The 14,864-nt window shown below is 55.7% G+C and overlaps 1 protein-coding gene across 1 annotated transcript; it reads left to right on the top strand.

The window, feature by feature from the left end:
* Window positions 1–8,337: 8,337 nt before the first annotated feature.
* Window positions 8,338–14,542, top strand: DLX4 (distal-less homeobox 4). Its single transcript, XM_055396731.2, has 3 exons — window positions 8,338–9,447; window positions 12,772–12,968; window positions 13,352–14,542. The coding sequence occupies exons 1-3, from the start codon at window positions 9,186–9,188 to the stop codon at window positions 13,592–13,594; spliced, it is 702 nt and encodes a 233-aa protein (XP_055252706.1). The 5' UTR covers window positions 8,338–9,185; the 3' UTR covers window positions 13,595–14,542.
* The last annotated feature ends 322 nt before the right edge of the window (window positions 14,543–14,864 follow it).

The raw sequence follows: 14,864 nt of genomic DNA, 5'->3' as shown, positions 1-14,864 counted from the left end.
CATTGATGTAACCAGAGGCACCCCATTCCACTCATCTTCACTCATTCAATGCCTGGATTCTGAGCACTTATTATGTGCCTGTCCCTTTGTTGGATACTGTGTTCCCTGAGGCAAAAGACCCCATCCCTGTCCTCACATAGCAACTCCCCGCCTCCCGCAACACCCCCTGCCTCCTGAGAGCATCTGAGAGGAACAGTGCTGCCAGAAGGGTGGTTACAGTACAGGGAAGGCAGCAGATGTCTCAGAATCTACAGACGGTCAAGTGAGGGAAGCAAGAATCCTGCGTACAGTATGATTCCATTCATGAAAAGTTCACAGACAGGTGAAAGTAAGCAGATATAGGTGATAAAACGAAGGAAAAGCAGGAAAGTTATTAGCACAAAACCTGGAATACCCAAGTGGAGGAGAGGATTATAGCCCAGAAGGGTCCCTCAGTGGGGTACCTGAGGACCTGGCAGACTCTTCTTGAGCTGGGTACCTAGTTTATAAGCATTCCTTAACTCTGTGTGCAATGTGTATTTTAATTCACTCTTCTTTGTATTTTTAATCACCATTTTAATACACATGCATGTACATGTGCTCAGTCATGTCCAACCTTCGTGACCCTGGGGACAACACACAGAAATTGCCAAATTCACTATTTGATGGGACTGAGGTTAACCTCCCACTGCGCCCTTCCCAGAGCTATACCTAGTAAGTGCTTAAAAAGAAAGTACTGAATTGCAGTGGATTTTGAAGGAGCTGGAAGTGGAGTACGTGGTCCAGCCAGACGGAAGGGGTTTGACTTCAGATCTAAAATCAAAAGCTTATTAACAAGGAATTAGTTCTTCAATGAGAACTTCTTGAAGACCAAGAGGATTTAGGGAAGTCTTTCCCATGACTGTCTGGGTACTTGAGTGCCAGGAGGTCCCCAAATGAAACCTCAGCATCCAGAATCAGCTTCCCCTTCCCTCAGCCCATCACAAACCATACGGTAGTATAAAGGGCACTAAGTCAGAGGCCTGGATTGGAAATCCAGCTCTGTATACACTAGCCAGGTCTTTCCTCGGTAAGGCACTTCACAACATGGGCCTCAGTGTCTTCATCTATAAAATGGGTCTAATAAACCATCTACTTCACAAGTTACTATGAGGCCCCAAGGAAGTTACAGATATGAAAATGCTTTGGGGACTGTCATGTAGGTTTATGCTTAAAAGGTCATATTACCCTGCTATTCTTCCTCCGCTCTCCCCTCTTGCCACCATTTTGCAAAGAGGGTTTAGAAGAAAGCCTTACTCTGATTAAAACAATCCCCAATTTCAGCACCCCAGTCTCCTGGGCTTGTGATCTTCAGGGCCTGAGCTTAGGGTGATTCCAGGAGCAAGTTCCCCAAGTTTGAGGAAGCCCAGCTGGGGAAGTGGCATTCCAGGCGGCGTGTCAGAGGGTGAGTCAGGATGAGGGCGGCCCTTCTCCTCCCCTGGCTCTTGGCTCAGGGCCCAGGCTGAGTTACTCTCCTTTGCATACATCTGCATATATGCAAGTTTCACCTGTGCACCCTGGCTGGGCCCCAGGGAGATACACCTGTGCAGGGGCATGGAGGGAAACCAATGTCTGGTTGCCTGCTGGAGCATTCAAACCTAGAATATAGGTCCCTCCACTCATTTAAACACCCGAATCTCTGAATCAAACACTACGGCTTCTCCGCAGGCTCCTCTGGTTGCCCAGGCCTGGAAATTCTCTGTCATGCTTGCTTCTACCCTCTTCCTGTACAATCACCAGGCCCAGCAGAGTCTGTCTAAGAGCAACTTTTCTCACACGTCCCCTTCTTTCCATCACCTCTGCCACCAAGCCTCTGGGTCCATCCTCCTCATTTCACACATGATCCATTTGCAACAGCCTCCTAACTGGGCTCTCTGCCACCAGACTCTTCCCTCACCAGCCTACGTCGTCATACCCAAGCTGCCCCTGGGAAGTCCCTCAGCTCCCATTCCTGTCCTTTCCTCTGCCCACAGCCCCATCCTAAGGCCCTCCACAGTGTGGGGCCTCCTGACTCTCAGTGTCAGCTCTTTCCCTACTTCCTTGCCTCCCATCAAGTGGGTGTAGACTCTACACACATCTTTTCTGCGCCTCAGTCTCCTCTTCTGTAAAACGAGGGAGAGGATTCCCCTGCAGGGTTGTTTGAAGATGTCAGTGAGAAAAATGCACATAAAGCATAAGCCCATAATAAATATCAGCCATTACTGATGTTATACCTTCTCCCAGCACCATGCCACAGAAGGCATTCATCTCCTGGGGTCCCCTCCTCCTCCCCAACCCTTCCTGTCATCCTCGCTGAGTGGTGCTTCTTCAGGTAAGACAACTCCACGGTCGTTAAGATGACAAGTTGGCCTGTTCAAGCTTGGACAAGTTACTCAGCCCTTTTGTGCCTCAATTTCCTCCTCTGTAAAGTGGAGATAAAATGAATACTTACCTCATAGAATCTGTGTGATAAATAAAATGATCCATGTAAGGGCTTAGCATAGTGCCAGGAACACAGAATACAGTAAGTGTTCACTGTTATTACCATCACTACTGTGTTACCCAAGACACAGGGTTTCAGAATACCCAAGCTCACCTTAGCCTTCAAAGACTCCAGAAGTTTCCTTAGGTTTGTTTTCAGGAACAGTGCTTCCATCTGGATCCCCCTGTGTCTCCCACAGTCAGAGAATCACTGCCCGCACCCCTGCACCCCGGGCAGCTAAGCAGTGCCCTAGTGGGTTGCCTGGTAGTAGCCAGGAGTGGGACTGAGCTTCCCCTTCCCATTAGTTCTTGGGCACTTTCTGGGAAGGGCTTGTCTCCCCCAGAGATTGGAAGCCATCTCTCAGACAAGTTGGGGCCAGGACAGGTGCGTATCAGCTCACAAGTTGAGAGTTTTCACTGGAGAGAAGGGGTAAACTGGTCTGAGAAGATAGGATAGCTCAGCTCAGTTCAGCTCCCCTTGGAGGTCAGGAGGAGCAGAGCCCCCAATCCCCTCCAGCAAGAACAAGCCCTTTCCCCCTCTACATCCTTCCCTGCCCTCCAGCCTTTTCTAAGCAGCAGTTGATGAACCTCTCCTGTGTGATCCTTCCAGCGGGAATTAATGAGGGTGATTGACATGGAGGATAGATGTGGACAGGAGGAGCGGCATGAGCCACCTCTCCCTCCTTAAACAGATTGGCGAGAGCCCGCCCCTCCTTTCGGCTTCGCACCCGGGCCTCCCTTAGCTGAGCCCAGTGGAGGAGGGTTGCAAGAGATGGGAGGAGTGATGTAGGGACTGTGCTGCCTCCCACCCTGTCTCCTTGTCCACTCTCCCCGCAACATCACCCCCAGAGCCCAACTAGGTGGTACGCAGCCGTAAAGGCTGAGAAGTTTGTTTTGCGGCGGCGGGGGCGGGCGCGGGGGCGGCGGCGGGGACCGTATCGTTGGTACTCGTGTTTCTCTTACTTTGGGCGTGTGGGTGCGATTTCGGCATCCATGTGGAGGCCCGGCCCCTCCATCCACCCCCAACTCCCGACCCCTCGCCAAAGCACTCCGGTCATTCTTCCAGGCCCAGCCCAGCAGAGGTGCGGCTATCCCTCTTCTCCCAGACTCCAACCCAGGCTAGGCGCGGGATCGGACCTACTCTTTTCTTACGAAATAAAAACACGCCAGACCTCAAAAGGGTCTAGTCTTGGCTACAGAAAGTGAAACCAATAACCCCACCATTTAGAGTTTCCGCTGGATCTAGGGGATCTAGAGGGATGGGGCTGAGTAACATGGTGCGTGTCACCTGTGTGGTGGGCTTGATGCGGTTGTGTGTGTGTTGCGGGCGTGGCATGGTGGCCTACGGAGTGCGTGTTGCGGCTGTTGGCGTCTGGGAGGGAGTTTGTTGTGTCTCCGTGAGCCCGTGCACGCACCCACTTCGTTGGTGCTCGCTAGGTGCTGTTCCCACTCCATCCACGTCCTACCAGGGGCTTCCATCTGGGGCTGGGCGATGCAGACTTGGGCGGAACGCCCTAGGTTCCGTGCGAGGGTCTGGAAAGGTCTGGAGAAACCAGATGAGCTGCCTTCGTTCCAGGCGCGCGACTTCGTTGCAGACGGGTTGACTTTGGGCCTCCCTCCAGCTCTCTGCGCTCCCCGCGGGCATCTAGCGCGGCGTCCCCGCAGTCTGTCCGCAGGACAGGCCCGAAGCTGGGACACCGGCCCGGGACTCCCGCGCCCCCATCCCGGCCGTTTCCCGCTCCCGCACCGGGCTGGGGCCAAGGCCAGCCAAATGGTTCTCCAGTCGGATGGCGGCGCCTCTAATGAATCTTCAAAAGGGCAGCCCCATTTTTTTGTTAACCGTTTTCTTTTTTGGAGGGGAGGGGGTTATTTGATCCAAGAGTGGTTCGTGGCATTGTTTTAATGAATTTGGTGACTTCGTATATGTGTGTACTTTAAATGTCCCAGTCAAACCCCAATAAAATATTCTTCCCGGAGTGGGAGTGAAATTTGGAAATAAAGCAATGACACGGGGAGAGTGACTGAGGACCGAGCCTGCCTGAGAACGTAGGGCACAGCCCGCCTGCCGAGCGGTGCCGGGATCTCTGGGCGGCGCTGACCCCATGGTCCCCCCCTCCCCCTTCCCGGGAACTTCTCCCAGGTAATCTGGAAGATGAGGCCGGGACGCCAATCACTGAGAAAGCTCTCAGGAGTGTGGAGGTAAGCGCACCCGGAGCGCGGCGGGGCTGGCAAGAGCCAGCCCGCCGGCCCGCCCACGCTCATTCACTGCTCCATCACAAAGAAGAAAAGAGATAATAACTCATGCACTAACTCAATAACTCATTTCAGCAAGAGTCAAATTCCCTGTGTGTGGCGGGGCACGCGGGCCCCTACAGACTTCCCCTTCCCCTCGCGGCCTCACCGAGAGTGGGGGCTTTAACCACCTCGCTCCTCGCCCAGCCGAGGGAGAACTTTTCATCCCCCTCCCTTCCCTGCCAAACCGGATTATTCACAGTTTCCCCAAATCGAGTTACTACGAAAGCTCCGACAAGTCGGACTTAAATTCCACGGAGAATAGACGAAATTAAAATTTCGTTTGGGGTCCATGGGTGGGACGAAGGAAAAACGGAGCTGCTAATCCCTCAATGGCGGCCTTGGGCCGGGTCGTGATGGGAACCACGCCCCAGGGCAGGTCCACGCAGGCGCTGCGTGGAGGGCCTACATCAGGTTGCAGACTCCTGCGCCCGGCTCCCGTGGCATGCACTCCCTTTTGCTCCCGAACGCGAGCGCACCGTGTGGTACCGAGTTCAGGGACTGCGCGGCGAGCACTGCACTCATCAGGTGTTTGGGGGTGTTTTCGAGAGGGGCATTCTGTTGGATGGAGTTCTCGGCGTCCGGGCAGAGTCCGAACTCCGGGGACTGAGAGTGAAGCATAAATCCCACCAACGAGGGCGCTTATTCTGCGCCAAGAATCAAAACCGCATCGGGTAGGGTTGTGTTTGCCGGGCGATTGCGAAGAGCCTGCAAACCACCGTGCACCGCGCGGATCTTTCGTGTCCACTCACCGAGGCTTGGCTGACTCCCCAGCCCTCGGGGTGGCCGTGTCCCCCAGCCGGGACCCCGATGTCGGCTCCCAGGCCCTCACTCCGGTGCTGGAGTTCTCCAAGAGAGCCCCTTTCACTAAGGGAGAGGACCTGCCTAAGAAAGAGTTGGGAGAGCCACTTCTGGCTACTGTGACAAGCAGGGCTGAAGTACTGGTAGTGACAGGAGAGTTAGTTCGTATGTTTTGCCTGCCTTCCTTCCTCCCCTCCTCTGACTCCTCCTCCTCCTTCATCTTGGTTTTATTAGGTTCCTAGATTTTGGTTTTTGCAATTTATTCTAAAGCAAATGACAGTGGCTTGGAGGTCTTAAGCGCAGCTTCCTCATTTTAGTGGATAAAATGAGTCTCAGAGACTGGACGTGGCTGACCCAGGCTATCACAGCCGGCCGCCGGTTTGTAGCTGAGCTGGGATGGGAAGCCAGGCCTCAGGCCTCTCAGGCTGGCCCTCCCTCCCTGTAAATCCCGCAGATTTACAGCCCTTCCTAGCCCATGCCTACCCCTTCCACCTCTCCCTTATCCCTTCCATATTTTCCCCACTCTCCCTCCAGGCTTCAAAGTTGTGGCACTGATCAGAGGGGACCTCTCCAAGGGGATTCCACATCTGAGACCATGAAGTTTCCTAAAGATGTTTCGAAGTTTCTAAGCTCCACACCCTCCAGCATATGGGAAGAGGGAGCCCTGAAGAGGGAGGTGGTGATGGAAGCAGAGATTTCCTTGTTTGTAAACTGGGGATAATAACAGTAGCCACTTCACAGATTTCTGGTGAAGATGCACAGGGCTTGGGTGTTGTGAATACTTCATAAATTCTAAAGGACTGCAGGATGTTGCCTACTGCTGCATGGAGCTGCAAGAGCTCAGCAAAGGCCCCTGAAAGCCTAGGAGAAGCTCTCACTATGAGTCCCAGTGAATCCCCTGGCTTCAGAGAATGCCCAGTCACTGCTTCAGGGGCCTCTGGGGAAGCTGCCCTTGCCCTTTCTCACTAGATCTAGCATGGAAAGGACTCTGAATACATGGCCCTGCAACCCAAACTTTAAGTTCCACCTCAAAAGCACCTCCTTTGTGAAAGCTTCCCGGACAGCCATGCATGCATGCTCAGTTGCTGTCATGTCTGACTCTACGACCTGTGGACTGTATAGCCTGTCAGGCTCCTCTGCCCGTGGCATTTCCCAGGAAAGAATACTGGGGTCGGTTGCCATTTCTTTTTCCAGGGGATCTTCCCAACCCAGGGATCAACCCATGTTTCCTGCATTGGCAGGCAGATTCTTTACCACTGAGCCACCAGGAGCCTCAAAGAGCATTTTTCTCCTTTGGTGCGCACTGAGATGCCATCCCTGGAGCTCACCATGGTACTGTTGTGTGGCTGCCTCTCTCCAGAGGAAGATGATGGTGGCAAAAATTTTGGAAGGCTATATCCCTGTAAGTTCTTAGCTCCAGTTCTAAGGAAGTGGTGAGGGTGTAGCTAGAATTGGGTAAGAAAGGAGAGGGGGAAGGAGGTCCCATATGGACATTGCATTTCTCAACCATGCAAACCCTGTTGGATGAGAGGGAAGTGGGTCCCAGATCTGAAAGGAGGGGGCACCCTCACAGAGATCCTTCTCCTCATGCTCCAAGACTTCAGGTGAGAAAACCCAGAGCCAAGTGTCAGAGGAGTGTTTTCTCGCAAAATTCACTTCTCTACATTGCAACAGCGTATCAACTTGAAACTGAGTTGCTCTTCCTTCCCTCAGGACACCTGACTGCATACTTTTTCCAATTTTTTCTCTCTCCTGGCCACCCCTGTTGTGCCTGCCTTCTCTTCCTCTTCTAAGCTTCCCTCTTCTTCCAATTGTTGTCCCCTCCTACCGCCCAATTCTAAGACTGCTGCCTTCACTCTGTACCCTGATAAAGAGAGCACATGTGTGTGTACAAACATTAATTGTCTGCACACTCAAATGACAGAGAGTTTGTATATGAATATGCTGGGGAATCTGTGAGGACTGATAGGCTTGGTGTGTGTGTGTGTAACTGTCTCACCCCTAACACGAAGCACCTTAGATGTGTGTGAACTGGTGTGTCTCATAGGATGGGTACAAGTATATAAATATTTATATGCTTGGGTTTTATTTTAGAGCGTGCACCGACGATTAGACTTGTATAGTTGTGGATCTGTGTGAGAGACAACCACAGTGCTTTTACTTAGGGTATGGCTATTCATCTTTGGCTGTGTAGATGTGTATATATCACAGCTTATACGCTGTATTTGCAGATCCATAATGAACCTCTGTTCGTGGAGGGATGCTAATGTGAACATCCGTGTAGACACCGGTGTGCCGGTATACGCTAGTGTATCTGCTGTATTTGAATAGAGTCCCTATGAAGTTGTATACTTGTGGCCACAGAGACACCAGCCCAGCAAGGTCTTCGATACTTATTAGGGGCAGGCCCCGCACACAGGCTGGAAGATGAGGCCACGAGCCCGGCTTGCCGTATTCCCAGCACCCGGTAGGGAATTCCCTCCGCCGAGCAGCCATCAAACTGGACTCGCTTCCCACTCCCAGATTTTGTCCAGCTTCGTGCGAGGCTGAAGCCTCGCGCGGCGCCAGGAAAGGCGGGGCGCCGCACTGGCTGGAGCCCAGACGGCAGATCCCTCCTTGGGCCTCGGGGGCCTGCGGGAGCTGCGGTGTCGCAACCGACCCGGGCCCCTGCCGGAAGCGGAAGCGAGGACGGGGCGGGGTGCGGGGGGTGCGGTGGCGGTGAGACGCAATCGCGGCGGTCGCGGCGTGCCAGGCCCAGGGCGCCCCGCGGGGGCGTGCGCGCCGCGCGCGTGCTGGGCCGGCTGGGCGCCGGGCGGCACCTCCTCCGACACGGCGTCTGTTTACCAACACACTGCCGGCGCTCGGCAGCCACGCATTCCGACGCGCTGAATAAGCTGCGGGACTGGCGGGCTTGGTCCGTAGCGGCAGGGTCATAACCGCCGCGCAGATCCCCCAGAGCCAGAGAGCGCGACCGCAGGTTCCTTTCGCCCCCGCAGCCACGGCGCCTCCGCTAAGGCACTGCTCCCTTCGGCCCTTGGGCATTGCCGCCCTGTCGACTTCCTTGCCTTTGTGCCGTTATGACCAGACTGTCCCAATCGTCCTGCAACCCCAGCACCTCTCTGCAGCGGATCCCGAGATAGCCGGGCATGGAGAGGTCGCACCGCTCGCCTCCCATCTCCCGGTTCTGAATTTCCCTACCCCGGGCTGCCCCGGGGGCGGGGGTGGGAGCGGGGCGGGGAGGTGGGGGGAAGGCCCCGGCTGCAGGCCTCCGTGAGGTCACCGCGTGTGGTAGCCAATCCGCTGCGTTTAAGTGGGCGGGGACCCCGTCGGGTCCCGGGAACCGAACCCTAGAGCCAGCCGAGTGGGGGCCCCATGGATTTAGGGGGGAGGGGAAAAGTCATGGGGGACACCCTCCCCCCCGAACCCCTTTCCCAGGCGCCGGCTCTCCGCTGATGAGGCTGAGAGAGACACTTTCCCCGGGATAATTGTGGGGAAGGCTGGTTGAGGGGCTCATCCGGCCCCAACGCCTGGGGCTCGGAAAAGAAAGAGTTGGCGGAGGGAGCAGACTCCTTGCCTGGCCATGGCCTAGGCCCTCGGGCCCGGCCCCGGCCGCAATGACCTCTTTGCCCTGCCCCCTCCCTGGCCCGGACGCCTCCAAAGCCGTCTTCCCGGACATCGCCCCCGTGCCATCCGTAGTGGCTGCCTACCAGCTTGGCCTGTCCCCCGCAACCGCAGCCGCCTCCGATTTGCCCTATTCTGGGCCGTATGGCCACCTTCTGCCCTATCCCTACACCGGGCCGGCGATCCCCGGAGACTCCTACCTGCCCTGCCAGCTATCCACGGCGCCGTCTCAGCCGGCTCAAGAGCGGGAGACAGGTAAGTCCCGCCGCGGCGGCTCTGCCCACCTCTGGGTCCTGCTCCAGTGAGCCCCCAAACTTCGCCCTCGCCTGGTTGGGCGCAGCTGGCGGGATTCAGACCTCACTCAGATTCCAAGGGATCTGGGGGTGGGGGGAGGGCGAAGGGATGGGGCGGGAGACGGGGAGGAGGGGCGGGGGCGAGCTGATCTAGGTCTCTCTTCAAGACCGACCTGGTTTCGATTTGCAGTGTGTGAAGCTGGGTGGCTGGGCTCCCTACCCCACCCCCTGGGGCAGCAGGGTTGTGTACCTACTTGTAACGGAAAACTGAAACAATCCAGATGTGGGTGTAGGTGCCTAGGCTCTTCCCTAGGATTCTCTCCATCCTGCACTCCTCCTCTCTTCAATGTCACCCCTCTCCCGGCTCTTGTCTCAGAAAGCAGTGCTCAAGCCAAAGCCTGATAACTAGAAGTCAGGTCCCAGCTGGAAGGCAGTAAAAGTGGGGGCATATTCTGGGGCCCTTCCCCTTCTCCCCAGCCTGTTGCCTGAATGTGTCAGACAGAGACCAAACACTGACCTGGTAGAATCTGGGGCTTAGACCCTACTACCCATCATTCTAAGAATGTAGCCACAGGCGGGTCAGGCAGTCTGTTGTAGTAGATTTCAGCCTTCCAGCCAAAGAACTGGCCATTCCTGTTATCTACACCCCTTGCCTTTGGGGTAGGTCAAGCCCCAGTTCCATTGCCTGGAACAACTTTGTGCTCACTGGGTGGCCTCAAGCTAGGGAACTGGCCTGTCTTCCTGGTCCTAGCCTTGCACAGGGCTGTACCCATGCAACACAACACATACCTGTACTGGCTTGAGTTTAGAGCTTAGTTCCCCTGCACTCCCTACCCCCACCAAGTTGCCCCCACAACTGTCTTTGGCACAGTTTCCTCCAAGGATACACACTCACTTGGTGACTTATCTGGAGTCAGTCCAGGACCAAGATGTCTCCCTCCCTTTCCTTGTTGCTCTGCTGAAACACATGACCTCATAAATGTCAGAGCCAGGAATGACCCTGGAGATTCAGGAGCTCAACCTTCTTGATGTACAGATGAGCAAACAGAGGTCCAAAGAAAGAGTGTGAATGGATCAAGGACACAGCCTGTTTTTCGGGCTTGACCCTTGCAAATTGGCTTTCATGCATGTAGCCAGAAAAGAGGAGTTTAGGGAACTTCCTCAAAGGCCCCCCAAAGTTAACTGCCTTCTGTTCCAAAACTGGAGCTGCTGCTTTTCTGCTGCTGGGTCTGCGGTTGGAGGAGGAGCAGCTGAGGGGGAGGGGGTGTTCTACCAATGATCTGGTGTCTACAAAACCGAATCCCTCCATCTCTTCTCTTCAGGATATGCTAATGTGGTACATGTGTGTGTGTCTGTTTAGTGGGACAGGAATAAGATAACCCTGTCCTTAAGAGAATTCTTGGAATTGCGGTTGGTATTTTCAGTCCTGTCTTACCTTCCCTTTTCTTGGTTTAAGGACTGAAGAGTGGAGAGTTCCTTTTCTTTACAAAATTTCCCCGGATCCAACGAAAACCTCACTGAACCTGAGGGATTTGGCTCACTCTAGATTAAATGATTGGGGTGTGAGAGAAGACTTGTGAGGGTCTTCCTTTTGCCCCCCCCTTATGTTCACCTCAGCCTCAGGGAGAGGTTTGGCTCTAAGTGAGCTGTGTGCCACCGCCCCGATGAGCAGGCGGGTGCTACGCTGCCTCGAGGGAGGCCCTTCAGCTCCCGAATTGCGACCTAGGCAGATTCGTCCTGACTTGCTGCAACTGGTGTGGAGAAAGAAACTGGGAGTGGGGTCTGCTGGGAGAGTTAGGGCGAGGAGGGTGTTGAGAGTTCCGCAGCTGAAGCAGGCTTCCTGCTGTCTCTGCCTCAGGGTTCCAACTGTTTAGTTTTTGCAGCCCAAGAGGCGCGGGTGGTCGCTCCGTGGCCGGCCCGGGGCGGCAGAGCTGCGGCGTTGGAGCAGAGGAGGCCCGACAGGCGCGGGCGGGAGCGGAAACCCAACGGTTTTTCTGGGAATTGGCTGAATCGGGGGTCGAGGGGGTGGATTTGAGAAGCCCGTAGCGCCGGAGACCACGGGTGAGGGATGCGGGGGAGGTGAAGGCACGGGGTCGCCGCGGCCGGACGAGGGCGGGGGACCTGAAGTGTGGGTGGGGTGAGCCCTAAAGGAGGAAGAAGGTGGGGGGGGGGCGGTGGGAGACGCGGTCGGACCCCCTCTGCGTCTAGGCACCCGGGGCACAGGGCTGGGTCCGCTGAGCTCGGCGGCGGGCAACTCATCCTAAGCCCGCGAACATTTCGGCCCCTCCGTCCACCCCGGCCCTGCCCTTTGCACGAACGGTCTCGATGTCCCGGTAGGGTGGCGCATGGTGAGACGCTCAAATCAGAAGAGGGGAACCCCTTGCCCTCCCCATCCCAGGGCCGATCTGAGACCCGACCGAGGTTCCTCGAGGGGCTGAACGGGAAGGCAGAAAGTGGCCGCATCTCCTGCGGCGGCACCGCAGCGCGACCCTGGAGCCTCCCCGAGGGCCTGCGCTCTCCGAACCCCGGTCACCTTGCGTGCCAATCGGGAACCCCTCTGTGAGTGCAGCCGGGCGGAGGAGGGGGCTTGCCTGGCACCAACCGGCTTCTAGGCCCCTGAAAGCCTACTCTTCCAGCCAGCCGGCGTTGGGGGAGGGAAGAGATGTCAGTTTTCCTGAGGGTGTGCCTCAGGAGAAGGAGGCCCTTACAATACGGGAGGTGATGGCAAAGCCTGGGGCACTTTCCATACTCTGATGCTGGGAGGACTGCGCATCCTGGCGTTCAAGGCCCACTCTTGTCTGGCCCCTCCGCCCGCCCGTCTGCCGGCAGCGGGGAGGCTGCCACGCAGACACTGACTCTGGCCTCTGAACAGTGCGTCTGAGTTCTCTCCGCCCGGAATGCCCTTCCCTCGTCCTCTCCAGCCTCACCCCAGCCCTCTGCCCCGCCCCGCCCCAAGCTGGCGCCACCACGCGCGGCTGAACTCTGCCCTCCCGCCGCGGGGCGCCGCCCCTACCCTAGCTCCGGCCCTTGGCGCAGTTCTCTTAGGGTCGTAGGACCGTTGAGAGTGGGAGCTGCCCGAGGGCAAGCAAGAGCTGCGGCTAGTCCCACCCGGCACGCAGTGGACGTGGGGTTTGAAGGGAAGGTGAGCGCAAGGTAGAGCAGGGCCGAGCCCGGTGCCTGAGCTTTTGCTAATTCGTGGCCGGAATGCAAACGAGATGCAGATAAGCAGTGAGACGGCGCGTCCGCCCCTCTACCCTTGCACACACCGTCTCGTGCCGCCCCCCAGACTCGGAGAAGCCGCCGCTGTCCCCGGAGACCCCGGAGCGGCGCCTACAGGCCTCGACCAAGAAGCTCCGGAAGCCGAGGACCATCTACTCCAGTCTGCAGCTGCAACACCTGAACCAGCGTTTCCAGCACACGCAGTACCTGGCGCTACCCGAGAGGGCCCAGCTGGCCGCCCAGCTCGGCCTCACCCAGACGCAGGTGGGGCCAGTCCCATCCTCCACCAACCTTCCCCAAATGTGTTCCCTGGGAACTCACCCTCAGGTGTGAATGACTGTTGAGTCCCCAGCCTTATTTTCACAGTTCTCTTAGCTGGCCCCAGTAAACTAGGGGAGTGTGTTAAAAAGGGTGGGGGGTAGGAGGGGATGGGGGATGGAAAAGGGGTGGGGTGATTCAGGGTGTACTGGGAGAACTGGATACTAACTCAGAGGCAGGAATTCAGGGCCTTCAGGGGCTTATGGAGGCCTGGAGCCAATGTTCCCAACATCTGCTCTTCTCTGAGGACGAGTGACTCCCTCTTGCTGGACCCCTTTCCCTTGGTCACTCCTCCTGATCTTCCACTGTTTCCCCTTTTCTCCCCATAGGTAAAGATCTGGTTTCAGAACAAACGCTCCAAGTATAAGAAGCTCCTGAGGCAGAACTCTGGGGGACAGGAAGGGGACTTCCCTGGGAGGTCCCCCTCCCTGTCTCCCTGTTCTCCACCTCCTCCAGCCCTCTGGGATTTACCCAAGGCAGGGGCCCTGCCCACCGGTGGCTATGGCAACAGCTTTGGAGCCTGGTATCAGCCTCACTCCCCAGATGTCCTAGCTCCACCTCAGATGATGTGAGTCTGAGGAGGAGCATGTCAGGCCCCAGCCTCCTACAGAGCCCAGGCAGGACCCAGCCCACCTGCACCCTCTCTGGGCTGGGAGGAAACCAGATCCAGATGGGTTTTCTCAGGAGGATGAGGAGCTAGAGGAGGAAAATATGGGGCGGTGGGTCTTTTCCTCCTTGCCTCATAATCCAAATAGCCTTAGCCTTTGCCCCTCCTCCATCCCCACTCAGGACTGGACACTTTCCCTCCAGTCAGAGGCTCTGGAAGAAAACTTATTACCTGGAGTTCAGACTTCCCACAACCCCTAGTCTTGTCAACCCTTCTTGAAATGACTGCAGTCCCACTACAGTCTGGGGTTCAACCAGCAAAACACTGAGTGTTTTTTCTCTCTGTGTGCCCTGGGTCTTGCCCAGCCCATTGATGTGGGCAGAAGTGGACATCCAGAGTCTTCAAGCTGACCACCACTGAGACACACCCACTGATTTTTCTAGATTTTTTTTTTACCCCCATAACTGATACATCTCTTTACCACCCTGTGAAGAAGATGGGATACCAAAAATGTGGACCTATGGGTAATTTTTGCCCCTTTCCTAAGAAAGTCCCTCTTTCCCCCATGTCTTCTCACTTTGAGTAGATAATGGATCCAATTATCCATCAAGTTCAACAAGTATTTATTAAAAGTCTGATTCCCATCCCGAATACCTAAACAAATCCACATGCATACACTCTCTGGAACTCAGTAGGGTAACACTTTGTGGAGAATTGGGACAAACAGACTCTTGGATGTTTAAGTAGAGATGTCCCAAACAGATGGGGTGAACCTAGCAATTCAGCTCCTCATAGCTGTCTCAGTCCAAAGGAACTGCTCATATTTATATCCAATCTGACTAGCAGCACCGCCCCTGCAAGCTCTCAGCATCCCCCATATGATGAACATCCAGAAATTAAAGTTTGTACAGAAACCCAGGCCTTGGCTGAGGTCTGTTCATGTTCTTGCTTCTGGAGCTGATTGCTCAGCTTTCTCTTCTCTCCCAGCTGGCTCTTTCAGCACTGAACTAGAGGCACTGAGCCCTCTACCTCTACCTGGCTATCTGGTTCTAGCTCTGGAATGTTCTAATAATGTCCACATTTTCAGGCACGCCACTGTGAAACCAGAAGATGCTAATACTGGGAATGATCAAAGTCTGAGTGATCGTTATAGCAGTTGCTCTCCTGGCCTAGTTCTGGAGGGAACTGGATACATCTCTGTGTCCACGTTGAGTCAAGGGAGAGTCCCTGCTCAC

The sequence above is a fragment of the Moschus berezovskii genome, chromosome 20 (genome assembly GCF_049115385.1).
Source record: "Moschus berezovskii isolate FMDL1 chromosome 20, NW_MosBer_1.0, whole genome shotgun sequence".
In the NCBI taxonomy this organism is placed as follows: Eukaryota; Metazoa; Chordata; class Mammalia; order Artiodactyla; family Moschidae; genus Moschus; species Moschus berezovskii.
This window is presented reverse-complemented; position numbering and strand designations above follow the sequence as displayed.